General features: G+C 38.6%; 2 protein-coding genes across 3 annotated transcripts in view; one reads left to right on the top strand and one right to left on the bottom strand.

Annotated features, from left to right (window-relative positions):
- Nucleotides 1-11,992, bottom strand: part of LOC310741139 (protein unc-13 homolog B-like) — an 81,815-nt gene extending 69,823 nt beyond the window's left edge. The window contains exons 1-2 of one of the 2 annotated variants that reach the window (XM_083568673.1): nucleotides 11,709-11,992; nucleotides 628-657 (exon numbers count right to left, since the gene is read on the bottom strand). In XM_083568673.1, coding sequence (XP_083424799.1) covers nucleotides 628-657; nucleotides 11,709-11,730 — 52 coding nt within the window. In that variant the 5' untranslated portion in view covers nucleotides 11,731-11,992. The remainder of the gene's footprint in view (nucleotides 1-627; nucleotides 658-11,708) is intronic. The other variant, XM_083568672.1, reaches the window with a different exon arrangement.
- A 3,082-nt stretch (nucleotides 11,993-15,074) lies between these two features.
- On the top strand, nucleotides 15,075-21,924 carry stoml2 (stomatin (EPB72)-like 2). The gene is made up of 10 exons (XM_083568815.1): nucleotides 15,075-15,287; nucleotides 16,446-16,598; nucleotides 16,985-17,084; nucleotides 17,743-17,801; nucleotides 17,892-17,993; nucleotides 18,482-18,616; nucleotides 19,953-20,097; nucleotides 20,283-20,362; nucleotides 21,352-21,480; nucleotides 21,647-21,924. Exons 1-10 carry the CDS (start codon nucleotides 15,243-15,245, stop codon nucleotides 21,776-21,778), a joined length of 1,080 nt encoding a protein of 359 aa, XP_083424941.1. The 5' UTR covers nucleotides 15,075-15,242; the 3' UTR covers nucleotides 21,779-21,924.
- The last annotated feature ends 265 nt before the right edge of the window (nucleotides 21,925-22,189 follow it).

Here is a 22,189-nt window from a genome sequence, read left to right on the forward strand (position 1 = left end):
GCCCGTTGACGGTACCCCAGGCCTCCTCACATCCTCACCTACATCAGTACCTGACTTTAATAACAGCCTTGTGGATGAATAAATCTAAACAAATATCCTTAAAATCTAGAGGAACATCTATTCTGAAGAGTGGATCGATCAGTTCCTGGTCTTCAAAAATGCTCTTTTTTTTCATTAGCATTTCCTGCTGTGTTTTCCTGAAAGCCATGAATGGATCTGGAATAAAGTGGGAGTTTATAGCTGGTTTTTTTAGAATAGGGCAGGACCAGTAAGAGCACAAGGCATTTCCCCAGCATTCCCTCACTTCCTCCTCAGTCACGGGCCTTACGGGAACGCTCCCAGGGCAAACAGTGCACAGGATTAACATGGGGGGTGCGGAGGATAGAGGAGGGAGGAGGGATTTGGGTTTAACCAACACTGATCTCATTCTCAGTGGACAGAAGCCTCAGGACATTCACTAATGCACATGGATCAATCAGGCGGTGTGCAGAACAAACCCTGAACAATTCAGCTTTGTGAAAGACACCTGAAACCACGTTTTTCCACACACCAGTAAACCTGCACCTTGTGTTACATTTCAGGAAAAATGTCACAATACACACTTAGAGGAGGAAATGCTGTGCTTACCTGGAGGCCCCTGGAGTTTGGCTTTCTTTACTAAATAGAAAAAAAAAAGAAAGAGAGAGAGAGAGAGAGTTAGGATGTGTGCAGAAAAATCACAGGCAAAAAAAAAAAAAAAAAACAAGATCAAGACAAGGCATCAAACGTGCGAGGACAAATCCCAGGACTGTAAACGAATAAATTAATAAATTAGAATAAATCAAAAATAAATGAATACATAAATAAATAAACAAAATAAAATAAATAAATCTATGTAATCTTCCTTTCCTTGTTTCCACATGCCTTTTTCATACGTTGTCTTCCTTCCTGTCGCTTATTTTTCCTTCTTTCATTTTGTCATCTATTTCTTCTGCAATTCCTTTTAATTTCTTGTGTTCTCTTTCTTGGTTTCCTTTTTCCCTCTAAATCTTTCTATATTTCCTGCCTTCCTCCTTATCTTTCTCTTTTTCCTACTTTAGTCTCTCTTTTCTTCCTACTTTCTATCTTTCTTTCCTTCCTTCCTTCTCTCCTTTCAACTCTCTTTCATTCTTTTCGTCCTTCTCTCTTTTCCTTCTTTCCGTTCTTCTCTTCCTTCTCTCTCTCCCTCTCTCTTTCTTTCCTTCTTTCTCTCTTTAATTAAGTCTCTTTACATTCTTCTATAATTGTTTCTCTCTTTTTTTTCATCCCTTTTACTCGCTTTTCTTCCATCACTTTATTTTTCTTCCTTTACTCTCGCTTTTCCTCCATCTTCCTCTGTCCTTTAATCTCTTTCTTCCTTATTCTATTTCTTTTATGCTTTTTTATATTTCTTCTTGCCCTTTATAATCCCGTTCTCTAGCATTTGCTTGTTTTTTTTTTTTTTTTTTTGCTGTTTGCTGTCTCTTTCTTTCTTTTATACTCCTCATTTTTTGTCCCATTTAACCGTATATTCTCTTACTTTCATCCTCATTTCTTTATCACTCCTGTGTGTTTTCTCCCTCTTTTTTTTTTTTTTTTTATCAGTGTCCACATTATTTCCCTTCGCTCCTGTCCTCGCTCAGACCCCATCACCGGATTGCCTGGGATTATTTCAGCAGATTATTACTGGATGAATGTGACAGATGGATGCTGGGATTGTGCTTAACGCCATCACAGGATTAACAGAATGGACATTCCTTAAACTTTTCCCTGAGATGCATCTAGGTTTGTTTTTCCAGGTTTTATCAGATGACCTTAAACAGCACAGGATCAGACTTGGATCAGACTTTACCAACACCCTTTAGACTGAATGAGCACAAATCTCCACAAAATACATGTAAACCTTATGGTGTCCACAAACTTTCTCTTTATAGTGTCCACTGGGGGAACATTTTCCATGGATCTCTAAACCTTTCCATTGTGACGTGCATGTGAGAGCCTCCGGATTTCTTCAGGTTTAATGTCTAACCGTTAATGCTGCAATGCCCTGGACCAGGACAATGGAAACTAAGGCTTATCTTAGGTGCTGGTTCGTGCTCTTTTCTCTCTCTCTCTCTCTCTCTCTCTCTCTCTCTCTCTCTCTCACACACACACACACACACACACACACACACACACACACACACACACACACACACACACACACACACACACACACACACGGTGTCAAAGTGCACCTCCATATCTTCCCATTCCTGTTGTGTAAACAGCTTCAGCATCACAACCTTCACTTTAAATACACCATGACCATCAAAACAGTGTCCTCCAGGATCATCTTATCAGATTCCCTTTTTTATTGAGTGTGTATTCTGTTATTAACTGTAATGATGTTCCACAAGAACTGAAGACATTTGCTTATTTTCAATCTACAATATTTTTTCAATTTATATAAAAAAATATTTCTTTCTTTCTTTCTTTCTTTCTTTCTTTCTTTCTCTCTTTCTCTTTCTCTCATTCAACATTCTTTCTTGTTTTTTTTCTTTCTCTTTCTCTTTCTTTTTCTTATTCAATATTTTCTCTTTTTCTCTTTCTTTTCTTTTATTCAATATTTCTTTCTTTTTGTCATTCAATATTCTTTCTTGCTTTCTTTCTTTCTCTCTTATTCAATACTTTCTTTCTCTCTTATTCAATACTTTCTTTCTCTCTTATTCAATATTTTCTTTCTTTCTTTCTTTCTTTCTTTCTTTCAATATTCATTCTTTCTTTCTTTCTTTCAATATTCATTCTTTCTTTCTTTCTTTCAATATTCATTCTTTCTTTCTTTCAATATTCATTCTTTCTTTCTTTCAATATTCATTCTTTCTTTCTTTCAATATTCATTCTTTCTTTCAATATTCATTCTTTCTTTCAATATTCTTTCTTTCTTTCTTTCTTTCTTTCTTTCTTTCTTTCTTTCTTTCAATATTCATTCTTTCCTTCTTTCTTTCTTTCTTTTTATTTCTCTCATTCAATATTCTTTCTTTCTTTCTTTCCTTCTTACTTTCTTGTTTCTCTCATTCAGTATTCTTTCTTTCTTTCTCTCATTCAATATTCTTTCTTTCTTTTTATTTCTTTCTTTCCGCACTTTGCTTCTCTTTCTATTCCCATTCCAGCACAGGACAGCTACCAATTGTGACACGTGAATTGAGGCGTATTGTACAAACCTCTCTCCAGTCTGCAAAACACTCAGAGGAAAGCAGCACATGCCCTTTTCCACATGCCTCAGCTCACACACACACACACACACACACACACACACACACACACACACACACACACACACACACACACACACACGGAACTGACACTGTGCCCCTCCCACTCAGCACAACTGATTTTATTCCCCAGACACTTCTTTCGAACTCTTTGCTGTTGTCACGAGCGTCGCACCTCTATGTTAAAGTGGTGACATCACACTGGCACTGTAGACTCAAGAAAGAATCACAAAATGTTACATCTATAATAGTTAACTAAAGAATTGTGAAGGAGAAAAAGCTCTCCAACTGAAAGGCTATCAGGATTTCAAGAGGTCAACAAACAGGACCTGTTTAACAGAAAACAGGAAGTGAGGATGGAAGTGGTGCGCTTCAGTTTTAGAATCTGGTATTTACTTTTGGCTGTGTGAAGCGTGGGACAGAGGGGTGTATGGCGCTAAAACGGCTCGCTTTTTCCAACAGATGGACAGAGGATTACAATTCCAATCTCGTTTCTTTATTGCTCCCACTTTATTTTTCTCTTTTTCGTGTTCGCTTAATATTTCCACTGATAACAGTTTCGACAATTTTCTTTCAGACTGATTCTTCTGCCCTAAAACACTTTCTATTTCTCAAAATCACTCCAGCAAACTCATCACTGTAGTAAAGTGCAACCTTTATCACGTCAAACAATCAAAGATCTTCTGTTCATCTGGGTCACTTGATGTTTCTTTTTTTGTGGGGTGTAGATTATGTGAATCTTTGGTAAAAACTCAGACCTCAGGCACAGCACACTAGTTATTTTCCTTTGCCCTGCAGTCTGATTGTACAAAGCCTTCACCTACTTCAATCAGTGACAGGACGAAAACATGGCCTTCCTGCTGTCAATCTCAGTAAAGAAGGCGTGATTCAAGTGCCTGTCAGTCCCAGTGAAGAAGGTGTGACCCGATTCTTATCAGTCCCAGGAAAGACCTGAGTGCCTGTCAGTCTCAGTAAAGGATATGTTACCTAAGTGCCTGTCAGTCTCAGAAAAGAAGGTCTGTCCCAAGTTTCTGCCAGTCCCAGTAAAGGGTGCATGACCCATGTGCCTGTCAGTCCCAGTAAAGAAGGCATAACCCAAGTGTCTGTCACTGTCAATATGGAATGTGTGACCCAAGTGCCTCTCAGTACCCAGAAAGAAGGTAAGACCTAAAAGTGCCTGTCAGTCCAAGTAAAAAAAAAATGTGTGACTCAAGTGCCTGTTAGTCCCAGTATAGGTATGACCGGAGTGCTGGTCAGTTTTACTAAAATAGTGTAATCCAAGTGCCTGTCAGTCTCAGTAAAAAAGGCCACTAATTTTTATCTGGTCAATTGTACAAATTATATAGTAATAAGTCACGCTGAAAAAGTAAATGTGACCTAATTGCCTGACAGTCCTAATAACGGAGGTCTGGCCCCCCGGGGTCCCTGTAACTATGGTGTAAAATGAGCACCTATCAATCCATGTAAAAAAGGGGTGACCCAAGTGCCTGTCAGTCCCAGTAAGAAAGAAGTGGCTTGTATAGATGTCAATAATAAAAAAAAAGTGGATTCTGTTTGTCAGTCTTGTAGAAGGCGGCACGACCTCTTCGTCTACCAGTCCTAGTAAATGAGGCAAGATGTCTACAGCTTAAAACATACCATCCTGAATTACAGAGCAAGTTTTATGACTGTGTGGTTTTATCTCAGCCCTCGGGACAATAATGGTAAACATCATAACCCCTAATCTGAAAATGCCAATAATATAAAGTGCTCGGTTTCACCAAGACTGAGCACAGAAGCCATGCCTCTTTTACTGAGGCCGACCTTTAGAAAAGCCACACCTCATTCAAGAAGAAAGCGAAACAAAGAAGACAAAACTTCTCCAAAACTAAGAGATCCTGTTTTTTGTAGCTTCAGAGATGTTTTTTTTTTTCCATAACATATAGACATAGGTTTCTTCGATCTTCTCTCCTTCTGACGATATATAGATTTTCCATGGCTGCTTGTTTGCTTGAGTACTAAAGCTTCCATTTTTTTAAAACCATTAAGAACTTAGTGACTAAAACCCAATACGCAGTATTTGATTTAGAGTTAGTTAGGCTCCGAGTTAAGTGTGTAAAGGGGATTAGTGGATAACAATCGTGCACACCTTCTTCCAAACAATCGGTGAACAGCAGTCACCATGTAGCACATGGGACACCCAAATCGTTCCTTTATTAATAGGTGGAAACCTGGTGGAACAAAAGTTCTAAATGACATCAATAAAACCGTCCGTATGATGAATAACGGAGATGAGAGCGGTACAATGAGAAGGGCAGCTCGGAGGAAATTAGCCTGTAACATTATTAAAGATGGACAGGTAATAATTGTGATATGGTAGGATGGAATGTTCGGTTGTGCCGTATGAACTCGCGCAGTGTCTGTGCGTAATGACGTCGCCATGGAGATGAGCTTTGGCCCGGAAAGAAAACGAGGAAACTGAAGCATGGCAGAGACGGGGTGACGGAGAAAGTGAGTCATGTGTGCCAGCTAGAACTAATCGTACACCTTTTCTTTCCTTAGCTTTACCACTCGTTTTAATTAGTCAGGTGTTTGATCGACACAGAGGTCATGTCTCGCCCCTGAATCTATACAGATCACACCTCGTTAAACAAAACTAAAGAAACAGAGGCCACGCCTCCACCCCACTGAGATCCCACCTCCTAAACAAAACTGAGCCACAGAGGCCACACCTCCACCCCAAAGAGATCCCACCTCCTTAAACAAAACTAAGATATAGAGGCCACGCCTCCACTCCACGGAGATCCTGCCTCCTTAAACAAAACTAAGAGACACAGAACAAAATTAAAACAGAGGCCACGCCCCTATAACTAGGAGAAAACCTCCTTCTCTGAAATTGTGTGTGGCCTCTGTGGCTGACAATCAGCAACAATGGGAGAAAAAAAGGCCACGCCTCCTTCAAGGGAGCCGACAGCAATAAACCTAAACCCCTTTACTGTCACGCGGAAATAATGGAAAATTTTCCACATAATTTCAATTACTAACACGACTGTTACTGGAACACTACAGAGCCAATGACGTAAGAACGGAGATTAAAGCCACATAGGATGAAGCCACTGCTGAAAAGTTCTGTAAATGTGGAAGAGCTGGAATATATAAAAAATAAAAAAAAAACTAACGAACAAAAGCATTTTATTCTTTCAGACAAAATCACCAGAACAACAGACATGTATATCAAGCATGTCCTCATAATGTAGTATTAACTAGTAAATAAACACAGTAAAAAAAAAAATTTTAAAAAGGGACCGAAATGCTTCATTTAAAACGCCGACGCCAGCATGAGGGATGCAAACCTCGGCACTCAGATCTACATGAAGACTTAAAAACTCTTAAAACCTGACTGAAACCTAATACTTAGTATTTGCTTTGGAGTTAGTTTGAATCCGAGTTTGTTCTTGTGAAGAGGATTAGAACGATCATTCGCACGTTCTTCCAACAACAGGTGGACTCCGGTCACGTCTTCACCATGCAGGACGTGGGCCTTGCTAAGCCGCCTTCTATTACTGTCAACATTTACACATACAATTACGATTGCTGTCATCACTAAATTACCTTATGATGCGCTTTTATCATAATATTTTGAGACATTAATTTTTTATTTAACCAGAAAATGCTGATGTTAAAATTTGGAATGAAACTCCATTAATTACAAATCAATCTACCAGTAATAAAGCAATATTAATATTTTCATAGTCAATGTCCTGATACATATTGTACCACCGATCTCACCACCCTCTACCAGTGTACCACCGATCCCTCCATCCTCTACCAGTGTACCACCGATCTCTCCACCCTCTACCAGTGTACCTTTGATCCCTGCATCCTCCACCAGTGTACCACGAATATCTCCACCCTCTACCAGTGTACCACTTATCCCTGCATCCTCCACCAGTGTACCACTGATCTCTCCACCCTCTACCAGTGTACCAACATCCCTGCTTCTTGTATCACTGCTCCACTGATCCTCCACCAGTGTACCACTGATCCCTCCATCCTGCATCACTGCTCCTCCATCCTCCACCAGAGTACCACCTATCCCTCCATCCTGTAACACTGCTCCACTGATCCTCCATCCTCCACCAGAGTACCACCGATCCCTCCATCCTGCATCACTGCTCCACTGATCCTCCATCCTCCACCAGAGTACCACCGATCCCTCCATCCTGCATCACTGCTGTACAGATACCTCCAACTTCCACTATACCCACTATCTCTCAAGGTACAGGAAAGACATGCTTCCAAGGCTCTTCTTTTGTAAATGGTGAAACAAACTTCTACCTGATGTCTGAGCCTCTAGTAGCCATCAAACAACTTTGAGAAGTTCTTTAAATAAAACAAAAAATAATACTACTTTCTATTTCTTGTCCCAACAGAGATTTAGACTGATGGTACTCGCTAGTAAACAGTACTAATATGTATTTAAGTCACTCTGGATGAGGCATTTTGTAATAACAGTCAAACACCAAATTTCCAAAAAATTCCTCTCATAGACTCCTGAAGAATGTAAAACATTAACATGTCTACCTGTAACTTGTAATGCAGATACTAAGAAATTCACATCCAGCAAAATAGAAGCGACATTTGCGTAAAAGCATCAGCTGCACAACATTTGCACTCAGGCAACAAGGACGCAAACTGAAGTGCCACTATTTATCCCTATTCTCTGTAACTAATGAGCGAAGACCAATGAAGCAGTAAAGTGTGTTTACTAAAACCCATTTACAGCATTTGGCAGATGCCCTTATCAAAAAGCAATAAACAATTATCTCTTTAATATGAATAAATGATGGATTAAGGTTCTCGCTCCGGAGCCCAGCAATCATGGAGCAAAAATCTGAACTGTTTACCTTCTGATCAGAAGCGTAACATCTCAACTGCTGAGCCATCACGTCCCAGAAGTGACTAGGAGTAGAACGAAAACCACAGCTAAGTATTTCGGGCAAATCCTTTGGTTTTCCTTAGAAATTTGGAACGGCTCAATGTTCTTCTGCACACAGAAACTTAATATGGTTGAAGTTTGACTGTGAATCGCTCAGAATTTCAGTAGAACAGAGAAAAAGGAGAAAAAAAAAAAAAAAAAAAAAACTCTGCTACTGTCAGATACAAGCATAATTAAAACCAAGGTCATTGGTGGATGCACCAGGAATGTCGGCTGTTTAAGGGAAATAAAGTCAGAATTGCGAGAGAAAAAAAAAAAAAAGGGGGAATTTTTTTTTTGACGTGGCGGAAATCCATAGTATTCAGGCCAAAGAAAGAGACGAAGTTTCCCAAGTTTGCGATCATTTCAAACTAAAACGTTCAGAAAAGTAAACATTATGATTTTTTTTATTTATATATTTGCATTTGATGTAAAATCGCAAATCAAATGCACCGCATTTCTTAGACAGTCTAGTGTGCAATTCTTTTTTTTAAATTTTTCTAAAAAGGATAAAATGACGTGTTAAGCGTCCCGTCTCATTTTCTCTTGCATATTTAGTGTTGCGCTTTAATAAAGAAAAGCTACTTCTTATCCGATTACTCCATTAATCGTTGGAATAATCGTTAGCATACTCGGGTACTAAAATTAGCAACATCTTTACATGGGTTGGAGTGGAAGATCTCCTGCTAGAAGAGTGGAGGAACAGCAAATATGGTCTAAGTGTGGAACGGGAAGGTTTTATTAAAGCATCTAATGGACAATGAAGATTAAACTGCTGCTACATGCTTAAATAAAAATCACATTTATTGGCAATTGAAATGCAATAAGAACAAAACGCCATATAAAAAAAGTCAACAATGCTAAAAAAAAGTAATGAATGCTGGATTAAAAAAAAGGATTCCATACTGAGAAAACCCGCAGATTGATATTTAGGAGCTACGACATGATTAGACAATTTCCTGATTTCTGTTTTCATACTGCAGGTCATTTTGAACATTTCAGAGCCTCTTTTGTGCTTGCCGGTTTGTTCCGCAGGCGGTTCATCGACGGCTTTATTATGCGTCGCGAGCATGAATAAATCTCAGAGAACAAAAAAGAGACGAGGAGGTTTTGCCGGGAAAAAAAAAAAAAATCGACTGCGGAGGTGCACCTACGTTCTCTTCACGAAAGGAAAAGGGAAAACATAAATGATTTCAGAGGAGGAGTTACTGCCAGGGACTGGGTTCAGATTCAATCAGTTACCAGAAACAAGTTTGATCTTGGAGATGATTTCTAGAAATTTAAAACAGGATTAAAAAATTATAAAAAAAAATTAATAAATAAAATGTACAAAAAGACAATTTTTTTTTATGTAAAAAAAGAATAATAATAATTAAAAAAAAGTATTACACTTAATTACATTCCTGGAGCACTTTATTCCTCTGGGGCCACAACGATTTGCCACAGAAATGACATTTTAACGTTTCATCTCATATCCCTATGGAATGTTTGTCTATTTACGGTTACATTTTAATAGTCAAACCTTCCTAAAACAAATTAGCCCCATTATCACTTATGTTACAGCTACAATCTTAACAACAAAAACCTCTTCTTTTTTTTTTTCATTTCTTTAAGTACGAAAAAAATAAAAAATTATAAAATCGCATAATGTCATGCTACTGAGTAACCACAAACTTCGTCGAGTTTCCAGTCTAGAAAAATAATCAACATTCAGGCAATTACAGTATCTCCACTTCATCACACCACACCTACGTAACCAACATCGTGATCTTCTGGCGTGTCTGGAAAACGCAGCCCACAAATCCATCAGAAAACACAGAGCAGCAACGTTTCTTCTGATCGTTACGCAGCTGATACTGGAGACTCCCTACATAAATGAGCATCTCATCACAGAAAACGTCATTATAGAAACGATTTTCTGTGTCCTTCGCTATTAACCAATTAATCTGACCAATTCGGAGAATTCAGCAGTCATGTGGTGCATTTATTTAGCTTGTGACTCTAATTCAAGTTAGAAGTATTAAATACAAAACTTTAAATCGTTACATAAAACTAAGCGATAAATACATTTGACATGATCTGAAAAAAAGGACTTTCAAATTTGTAACAATTCAATTGAAATTCTACAGAGTATTTAACACTGGACACTGTCCCATTAAAAAATAGAAGTTAGTCAATAAAAGTTGATCCTATTGGCTATAGCGGTGAGGGAAAAAAAAGCTCAGAGATGATATGAGGAAGGAACCTTAAGAGGAACTAGACTCCTCATTAGAAGGAAACCTGTCTTCATTTTGGTGACACCAAACTTCCATTCGTTACAGTTCCATCATTGTTAAGGTTCTTTTTCACTGATGAAGACTGGAGTGTAAATCTGTTCAAGGTAACTAGTCATTTTAGCAGACTGTTAATATTAATTAAAGTCCAACTTTCAAATTCCTGACATTTTTACAGATTTTAGTAGCAACAAATCACCAGTGATCCAAGTTTCAGTCCCTAAATATAAAACTTGAAAAAAATCTCCAGTGTGTAACTTGAAGTTTTATGTCGCATCCACATTCATGTCTCACAAATCATTTATGCGTACATAAGTATATGCATTTACACACACACACACACACACACACACACACACAATCACACAAAACTTTAGCGCAACAAAAAAAACTATCCTTTAATTTCACTTTTGCTGAATTTATTTTTACTTAAAATTACAACAAAAAAAAAGATATACACATTTGTTACAATTCTTTCCTTTGAAAATGCATGAGGATGTTTCTTCACTGTAATTTTTTCTTCTTCTTTTGTTCATTGTTCAACAGATTAAAATAATCACATTTGCATTACTTATTGCATTATGCACCAAGATTGCACTTTTTTTTTTTAATTCAGTCCATGGTGGCAAACCCTCAAAAAAAAAAAAAAAAAAAAAAAAAAAAAAAAAAACAGCTGGGACGAAAGGTGGAGATCATACGGATATAATGTGGAGATCGTTTAGATGCAATGTGGAGACTGTGTGGAGATCGTATGGAGATGTGGATATCGTGTAGAGGTTTTATGTGGACATCATGTTGAGATGTTGAGACATATGGAGATCATGTGGAGATATGATCAGGTCAGATTTTCTAACTAGAGACATTTTACCTAAATATCTTCCATTATAACAAATAGTTAAAGACCTTTTTAAAATAATATATAAAAGAATTATAAATTCAGAATCAGAAACCATGTAGAATTTGAGATCATCAAGAAAAACTCACAAAAGAAATACTTAAAAAATAATAATAGTAAGAATTTTACAACTTAATTAAAAAACAAAACAAGGTGTACATGCAAACAGCTGGGGTTTAGTGAATTAAATTATGTTTAGAAATAAAACACACACACACACACACACACACACACACACACACACACACACACACACACACACACACACACACACACACACACACACACTCACTCACTCACTCACTCACTCACTCACTCACTCACTCACTCACCTCTGACACACAGCAGGGACATGTCAGTCTCTTTCCTCTCCGCTTAAAGTGATTGTTTGATCAGAAGAAAAGTAGCTTTCCGGTCCTGACACATTGCAGGACAAACTTTACTCTGGACTGATAAAGTTTCCTCTAGGTGCCACGTCCGGACTCACACCTCTGCCCTCGCCATGATATAATACACACACACACTCACACACACACACTCCCTCCCTCACTCACTCACTCTCTCTCTCTCTTTCTCTCTTTCTCGTTCTCTCTTTCTCTCTCCCTCTATCACACCGGGGGAAGCGGACTGAGCCTCGGGGCGGGGCTAATCACTCTAAAATGACGTGAAGCCCAACCATTCATCTATGAGCCTAAAAACAACCGACCAATCAGCAGCAAGAAGGGCGTGTCATTCCGCTAAATAAACACTCAGAAGGAACAGGTGTGACGCGCTGATTTGTAAAGTGCCCCGCGTTTCCGTGGCAACCGCGTGTGCCGCCGCAATTACTTGCGGAAGTGACGTTTAAGTGTAGAAAACGTAAACTAAGAATTTTGCATATTACATTCAATCTTATTTCAAACCACTGAGATTTAAATTCGAAATTTTTTTTTTTAGACAATGTTGTTCACATGTATTTATTTATTTATTTTTTTCTTTGTTTGTTTTTGTTCGTTTACTCATTCAACCATTCGTTATTTAGTTGGTTAGTTTGTTCGCGTGTATGTTCGCTTGTTTTTTTTTTGTTTGTTTGTTTGTTTGTTTGTTTGTTTGTTTGTTTGTTTTATAGTAAAATGTCATTTAGAACCACCAACTTACTACTTGCCAGTGTCACAGAAGATGTAGATTTATTAGATTAATAAAAACGTTAAACAAATTATATTAGGAATAATATAAAACAATACATAAAATTATTTGATAGATAGATAGATAGATAGATAGATAGATAGATAGATAGATAGATAGATAGATAGATAGATAGATAGATAGATAGATAGATATAAAAACACTTATAGGATGAATATTAATTCTATAATAATATTAAAATTATAATTATATTCACTATTTCAGCTTATGGAAAATCACGCTAATTATTGAACCTATTAAATTGTAGTCTACGTTTTAGTAATTATTACTATTATTATTTTTATTATTATTATTATTCATTCATTCATTTTCTCCCGCTTATCCGTAATTCGGGTCGCGGGGGCAGCAGTCTAAGCAGGCCCCTGCCTTCGACTGCTGCCCAATCCTCACAGCACCGTCCCTTACGGTCCCTCCTGCAGGTGGTGAGCCCACGGGAAGGCGGCCCCACATCACTCTGACGTCACGGACCTTGATATTTCCCTCGTAAGGGACCCCCGGAGCATAGAGGGTTAAGGGCCTTGCTCAACGGCCCAAGAGTGGCAGCTTGGCGATACCGGGGCTTGAACCCCAGACCTTTTGATCGGCAACCCAGCGCCTTAACCGCTGGAGCCACCACTCCACTCAATATTATTATTATTATTATTATTATTATTATTATTATTATTATTATTATTATTATTATTATTATTATTATTATTATTATTATTATTATTATTATTATTATTATTATTAGTGGTCATGTATAAGTAGTTAAAACAGGATGTAAGAGTTGGGGTGGCCTCTTTTGGCAAAACGGTGCTGTTATTATAATGAATGAATTAATTAATAAATAAATGGAAGGATTAATGAACGAACGATTGAACGGACGTTAGTATTTATTTTTAAATTACTATTTTTTTTCACAGTGAAAAATAAAAACCTATCAACTCTAACCCCTATTATTCACACTGCAAGAAAATCTCCTGACAAAAATAAAGTGAGAACTGTTGATAAGTGAAAGTGTGTTACATCATTAGTACTGCATTATTTCATATAATGGGACATCTGATAAAGATTTTCTTCCTTAGATATTAGATTACATTGAATTACATTAGATTGAAGTGAAGTGTGCAGTAGCAAGTTGGACTTCATCAAGGATTGGCTCTGAGCCCTTTTCTGTTTGCAGTGGTGATGGACAGTTTGGTGGACGAGGTCAGACAGGAGTCTCGGTGGGCTATGATGTTTGTGGATGATATTGTGATTTGTGGTGAGAGTAGGAAGCAGGTTGAGAAGAGCCTGGAGAGGTGGAGGTACATGCTGGAGAGAAGGAGAATGAAAGTCAGTAGAAGTAAGACAGAGTACATGTGTGTGAATGAGAGGGAGGGCAGTGGAGTGGTGAAGTTGCCGGGAGAAGAGGTGGAGAAGGTGGAGGAGTTCAGGTACCTGGGGTCAACAGTGCAGATTAATGGAGAGTGTGTTAGAGAATTGAAGAAAAGAGTGCAGGCAGGGTGGAGTGGGTGGAGAAGAGTGATAGCAGGAGTGATTTGTGATAGAAGAGTATCTGTGAGAGTGAAAGGGAAAGTTTATAGGACTGTGGTGAGACCTGAGATGTTGTTTGGATTAGAGACAGTGGCATTGAGTAAAAAACAGGAGGTGGAGCTGGAGGGAGCAGAGCTGAGGATGTTAAGATTTTCAACGATGGACAGGATTATAAATGAGTTTATTAGTGGGACAGTGCATGTAGGAGGTTTTGGAGACAAGGTGAGGGAGGCGAGATTGAGATGGTTTGGACATGTGCAGAGGAGGGACATGGGGTATATCAGTAGGAGAATGCTAAGGTTGGAGCCACCAGGAAGGAGGAAAAGAGGAAGACCAAAGAGGAGGTTTATGGATGTGGTGAGGGAAGACATGGAGAAGAGGTAGATGTAGAGGGCAGAGAAGTATGGAGACAACTGTTCCGCTGTTGCGACCCATAACAGGAGCAGCCAAAAGAAGATAATATATACCTTAATTATTTGCCCTGCTTTATATCTTTAACAACTACAATGATTGTTTTTACTCTGTAATTTGAGTTACACTTGTAGAAATTCTATGAACAGTTTCCGATTAATCAGGAGCGAGAATATTATCTGGTACGTCTAGACGGACAGGTTGATGGGGTGACTGTAAAAAAGATGCTTCTGTTAAAAAAGAAAATGCAGATTTGGCACAGAAATATAAAACAGAGGTATTGGTATTGTTTTTATTTTGATTGTAAAAATAAATCTGTGGTCCGAAGTAACCCGGAACGACTTGTTGATGCGCTGTGTTTACGGGACGCGCTCGAACCCATTTTAACGCCGCACCGCTCCCGTTGTGACGCACCTCTTTTAGACAATTCCCGCCTCTCACGCCTGAGCAGCCTATCCGCTTGCGCGCATGCCGCCGATTGGACAATGGATCATCCAATAGTTAGGCGCTCGCGCTCTTGGGCTAATTGGAAAACGGGTTTGGAGAATGACGCGCGGTAGAATTGACCAATCACAGAGCAGAAGGGCGGGGTTTGTTCTGAAAATAGGTGGGAGAAACGTTGCACTGATGTAACCGGTCGCAACTGTGTAGCGGCTCTCAGGCGTGAAGAGGTTTCTGTTTAACAGTGTGTAGAAGAATTTAATTGTTTATTGTAAGTGGAATAAAAAAAGCGTATTATTATTAACACGGTAATGCTGAGGACTGTAGTGTGTCGGACCGGACGTGGACTTCTGAAGGTAAGTGACATTTGTGAATGACAGCGCGAGCGCCACACGTGAGAACACGCACAGGCAGGATTTCACTTTCAGGCGAACATTTAATCCGGAAATAAAGTCATTTATAAACACGAACACGTGCAGCTGCGGTGGTGTTCCACAGGGTTTATATTTATATAGGAATCATTCTTTTACGTGTTGAATTCAAATCAGTCTTGATTACAATCTTCAGCTTATTTGTGTCTAAATGTTGTAGAAATTTTTGTTCTGTTTTGAACACGTGCAAGACTCATAGCAAGTTTAAGAAAGTGGAGATACAAATTCTACAGACTATCTGATAAAAACACCTTCAGTTTCTCTGTTTGTCTCTTTGATCAATCAATCAATCAATCAATCAATCAATCAATCAGATTAACCCTAACCCTAGATAGATAGACGACAGACAGATGATAGATATTGTTTATCGATTGATCTTTCTACCTCCAGTCTGACTGTTTATCTATCTATCTATCTATCTATCTATCTATCTATCTATCTATCTATCTATCTATCTATCTATCTATCTATCTATCTATCTATCTATCTGCATGTCAGTCTTTCTATTTGTCTGTTAGTCTTTCTATTTGTCAGTCAGTCTTTCTATCTATCTGTCTTTGTCTTTCTATCTATCTGTCTTTGTCTTTCTATCTATCTATCTATCTATCTATCTATCTATCTATCTATCTATCTATCTATCTATCTATCTATCTATCTATCTATCTGTCTTTGTCTTTCTATCTTTCTGTCTTTGTCTTTCTATCTTTCAGTCTGTCTGTCTTTCAATCTGTCTGTCTGTCTTTTTGTCTATCAGACTGTTTGTCTTTGTGTCTCTGTCTTTGTCTGTCTGTCTGTATTTCTATCTGTCAGTCTGTCTGTCTTTCTATCTGTCTGTCTGTCCTCCTATCTCTCTGAACTCTGACTGCACCCCAGACCTCCTCACCTTCTCCCCTACATCACTACCTGCCTTTATTAACACCACATGTGACTGATGAACACAAATGTCCACAATCACACTCCAAAATCTAGTGGAACATCTTCCCAGAAGAGTTCTAATATACCTTTTCTTATTTCCTTTTAAATAAAATAGTGTAACTCGCTTTAACTGAAGATTTTTTTGTCTGTTTGTGTTTGTGTTTCTAGCACTCATGCAGGTCCGTCCCGGTGTTTTGGGGAACTGGAGCTCAGCAGCGATGGGCTTCCAGCCTTCCCATGAACACGGTGATGCTGTTTGTGCCCCAACAGGAGGCCTGGGTGGTGGAGCGGATGGGGCGCTTCCACAGAATCTTAGAGCCTGTAGGTTCCTGACCTGTACATTCACACACCACATCCTCGTGTCACTCCCGACCTGTAATCCTCCAGGACCCCATGGTGCTCCGCTCGATTATTTTTGTCATTCTACGATTAAGACATTTGAAATGTTGCCAGGTTTACCAGCCATATATTAGCTAGACATCGATCTCATGTTGACTCCCAACCTGTGTATTTAAATGAGCTTCTTTATTTATCTATCTATTTATTCTATCAGTACATGTATTCGAGATTTGTCTTTAAGGAAAGGTGTCCTCAAGGCGTCCTCAGAGTGGGGTGTCCAGTAAACGAGTGCCGGCTCCCAAAGGTGCCTATTGAAATACAGCGAAAGTTATTTATACAGGCTGAAATCAATGCCTCCATGTTTCCAGGGGTTGAATTTTTTAATCCCGATCCTGGACAAAGTCCGCTACGTGCAGAGCCTTAAGGAGATTGTGATCGACGTGCCGGAGCAGTCCGCTGTATCTCTTGGTAAGTCGGATTTTTTTTTGTTTTTGCCACTAAGGAAAGCATGATGTCCATACTTCTGTTCATCTGTCTGCACTTTATACCTCCATGGGTCCTTCAGAGATTTCTCAAGGACCTCAAAAAGTGATTTAGGATCGATCTAGAAAAAAAAAAAAAAAGACTGCAACCAGCAGATGATTCGTTTATAGAATTTTGATACAAATAAGATCAAAGTTACAGCAAGATCAAAGGTCATGAATTTTTTTTGGTTGGTTCCTTTCCTGGTTAAAGCATTTTATTTTATTTATTTATTTATTTATTTCTCCCCGAAATCACAAACAAATCACTCTCCGAAAAAATTGGGAAACGGCGGAAATAATAATTCGAAACATAATGAGCTCCAGAGCAAATTTAAATTGTCTCAGAGCAGCAGAATGTAAGAATTATAGAACGACAATGTGCACTGAGAAAAGCGCTCTAGAAAAAACCTATTTATATTTGGACTTCCCACAATCCATATTAAATTTTTTGTAATGAAGACCTCTTTTATTTATTTATTTATTTATTTATTTATTTATTTATTTATTTATTTATTTATTTATTTCTGATCCAACTGAATCTCTGTCGCTTTTATACACATTTTTCTTTGCATCATTTCATCAGTATGTTTTCTGTCGACCAGATAATGTGACACTACAGATCGATGGGGTTCTGTACCTGAGGATACTCGAACCCTTTAAGGTGCAGTATGTCCTCACGCAAAGTCCTGACCTTTATAACTTTATGTGCGCTATGTTTTATCACGCGGTTTTTTCCCCCTTTTTTCTCCAGGCCAGTTACGGAGTGGAAGACCCTGAGTATGCGGTGACTCAGCTGGCACAGACCACCATGAGATCAGAGTTGGGAAAACTCACTCTGGATAAAGTTTTCAGGGTATTTTTCTTCTCTTTTTTTTTTTCTCCATTTTTAAAAATGTTTAATTTACGCTTTCATGAAAAATCACATCCGAAAGTGTATATATTTTGTAGGAAGTTTGATTTGCAGCAAATTTGTTGTCAAAATGGGTGGTCTTTTAAAATTAAATAAAAAATAAATAGAGTGACTCTAGAGGGGAGGTGTGAAATCTACTATTTTACTTCTTTTCATAAAAAAAAAAAAAAAAAAAAAAAAAGAATTCATGGTGAATCAGAGGTTTCTGTTTTACATAACTGTATACATTAGCTAATATTTTCTGTTCATATTATAAATGATATAATTATAAATGTAAATGATAATTTATATATATTTATATTATATATACATTTAGAAAATTTATATTATAAATATATAATATTTCAACTGTTCGAAATTTAAACTAATGATAATAATTATAATAATTTCTTAGATTTTTTTTCTATTTTTCTTTCACTTTTGTCATTTAGGAAAGAGAGTCGCTGAACTCCAACATCGTGCATTCCATCAACCAGGCGTCTGACGACTGGGGGATTCGCTGCCTGCGCTACGAGATCAAGGACATTCACGTCCCGCCGCGCGTCAAGGAGTCCATGCAGATGCAGGTCAGGCCCGAGTAAAGAATAACCAATGTCCAATAGTTACTAGTCCCTAAACAGGGGGCATGGCCTATAGGTGCGGGAGGCGTGGTCTTATTCTTATAGCATGTGCTTTTCATTCATGACTTTGTTCTGTTCATAACATGACATCTCTGACATTCCCGTATCCAACGTGAACGTAGGGGAGTTACTGTGAAATTACCAATAAACATTCTCTCTCCAGTTTCATTTCATTTTGTGAAAGCTGATCATTTCATAAACCAAATATATAAAAGAAGAGCCAAGTAGGACAAAAGTATTTTGCGCCATTCGAACATCTGTTGTAGGCAAGGCGCTGCAGTGGCCGAGCTGCATTAGTGGAAAAATTAGCACATGCTGCCCTTTCTTTCTAGACATTTTCAGCTTTAAGTTGTTTCTTTTTTCTATTTTTCTTTTTAGTCATTACGAAGCATAAATTGTCCACAATGTGAACACGCTCGGTAATTCAGTCTGGTGGGATGGTAATATTTATTCACATCCAATTCGAGTACGAGGAAAATCAGCTCCAACGCCAACTTTTTTCAGTCTAACTGGAATTTGTTCGGTTTTTATCTTCGCTTCCACATTTTTATACTGCAAGAGTGAGAAATAAGACGCAAAATTCAGGGTTCCTATGGATTTTGGAAAAGTATGGAATTAGTTTTAAGTGATTTCCAGGTTTCGATTTGATTTGTATAAAGGGTGGGGGTTAATGGGAAAAATATTTGCGTTTGCTTAATATTGCCCTATTTGGCAATGTGTTTCGCTATGTTTCCGTTAATTGAAAGACGGTCCTCTGTGTGAACGGAAGGACAAAACCGAGAGAAAATGATGTGTTTTTAAACGAAATCGTAATAGTGTGAACACGGCCAAAAACTGTTCGACGCTAGACCGGCTCTGCACGGCTGTGATTGGTTGTTACGTTGTGAGGCATCAGTTGTAATGACAGTACAGCGCCCCCTACCGTGTGACTAAAAACATGGAAAAACATCAGAGATTGTAACATAACGTGTGTTTTAGTTATCATTATTTCAGGTCTTAAAATTATTTGAGGATGTCTGCATATTTGAGTCTGGAATTTTGATGTGACTCAGAAGAACCAGTCGTCTCGAAGCGAAATCTCTGTAGGTTATGTAGAGGAAACCGAATCGAGCGGTTTACCTCGTGACTCTTCTAGTCCGAGTCGCTCGTCCCTATGAAGGTGATTTAAAGAAACGAAATGAATCGGATGACTCAAAAAAAAAAAAAAAGATCCGTTCATTTCGAGGAACGTGATTCGAAGAACCGAGTCATTAAAATGACACTGCTTGTGACTCTTGCGCAGGTGGAAGCGGAGCGGAAGAAGAGAGCGACGGTTCTGGAGTCGGAGGGAACGAGGGAGGCGGCCATCAACGTGGCGGAAGGATGCAAACAATCGCAGATCCTGGCTTCTGAGGGACAGAAAGCAGAGCAGATCAACAAAGCTGCAGGTGCAGATAAAGCTGTGTGTTCACTGTGTGAGATACAATAGGAGTGGAGAGAACACCCTGTCATCATCAAGCTGTGTGTGTGTGTGTGTGTGTGTGTGTGTGTGTGTGTGTGTGTGTGTGTGTGTGTGTGTGTGTGTGTGTGTGTGTGTGTGTGTTGATTGTACTATGATGTGTTTGCATTACAGGAGAGGCGAATGCTATGTTGGTTAAAGCGGAGGCCAAAGCGAAGGCCATTAGGCTTCTCTCTGAAGCACTGACTCTGCAGGTACTGTTTGTTTGTGTGTGGAAATGTTTTTATAATCATTATTACAGTGTAGATATAAAACACTGATCTCTAGAGTAACTTATAATATTCGTTCTGCAAAAATACATAACAATGAATCCACTGTCAGGTGACATGAACAGCATTAATGATCTCGTTACAACGGCACCAATGACACGGGTGGGATTTATTACATGCTCTGTAGCCATGGTGACACTGCAATCTATTATTTATTTATTTTTTTAATACTCCTGGTAATGTTGTGTATGTTTAAAAAAAAAAAAAACACATAAAATAACAAATTTCAACGATCTAAATTATTTGTTCGACCCCATTTGGGTATTACAGATGATTTGTGTGCGCGCGTGTGCGCGCGTGTGTGTGCGTGCGTGCGTGCGTGTGTGTGTGTTTTGGGAAACCTGAATTTCCCAGCCATACTCTTCTCTTTTTCAAATTTGCCACCACAAAATCTGAAGGTGCACAATTATATCGGACGTCTTTGGATTCTGAAGCAGGGCTCTTTCCCCTTCGCTTGAATCAGGAGACCCAAAACGTGTTCCATTACGATACGCTTTGCATGAGTCGGAGCGAAAGATCTCCTGCTATAGAGCTCCAACCCTATTGAACGGATCGATGTGAACGCTGGAACACCCCAGGCCTCCTCCTCACCTTCTCACCTACACCAATAACTGAATTTACTAATGCAAACGTGGCTGAACGATTCTCTACAAATCTAGTAGAACATCTTCCCAGAGGAGTGGAGGAAATAATAAGAGCAAATCAGGACTAAATGTGGAATGCGATGCTCAAAAAGCACCGTTCTTACGACCAGGTGTCAATAAAATGTACATTTAGTACCAGATTTATGTTTTTAAACAGATTTCTAAATGAGCCAGGAAGTGCTTGGCCCCCTGTACACTTAATCGCTACTTGCAGCTTTATTTATGATTTGAGTTTATGATGATTTGTTATTTGAATGTGGGTTTTATCAGAACGGAAACGCAGCAGCGTCCCTCAGCGTGGCCGAGCAGTACGTTTCTGCTTTCTCCAACCTGGCCAAAGAGTCGAACACGATCATCCTGCCATCGAACACAGGAGATATCTCCACCATGGTCACACAGGTCAGCATCTCTCATGCCTCCAAATCCCGAGAAATAAATAAATTCATCACGTATTTGTAATGACGTTTGCTACAGATTGATAGACGTTTGCAGATGATTGCTACGGCTTTATCAAGAGCGCAGAGATCATTCTCCTTAACCGTTTTTTTTATTTTTATTTTTTAAGGCCATGGCGATTTACGGGACTTTATCCAAGACGCAGAGCCCCGGCCCGGTGAACCCCACAGCTGCAGACAACGAGTCAAAGTTTAAGGCGATCCCAGAAGATTTAACACCCGAGTCCACGTCCGGTCAATGAGATCGACACGTGAAGTCTGGTTGCGCTCTGATTCGTATTTTTTTTTCCCCCCTGTTTTTTTTTTTTTTTTTTACATTACGTTGATACGTCAATACTGGAAAAAACTGTCACGATAAACATACGCATACAAAATAAACTGAATAAAGAGCCGATTTAATTTTCTATTCTCTCAACACACTTCTGGACAATTTTTCGAAAAAAAAAAAAGAAGAAAGAAATTGTGTGTGTATATATATATATATATATATATATATAATTTTTTTTTTATTTCTTCCTCTAAATGTTGTATCATATGATTGTAAGGTTCAGCATCAGCGTATGATACTTAATAATGCTTATAGGCTTTAGTATGCTCATAAGTCATTTGAATATAAGACGTATATAAAAATGATCCTATAAAAGATGAGCTAT

Source organism: Silurus aristotelis (assembly GCF_946808225.1).
Source record: "Silurus aristotelis genome assembly, chromosome: 18".
Taxonomy (NCBI): Eukaryota; Metazoa; Chordata; class Actinopteri; order Siluriformes; family Siluridae; genus Silurus; species Silurus aristotelis.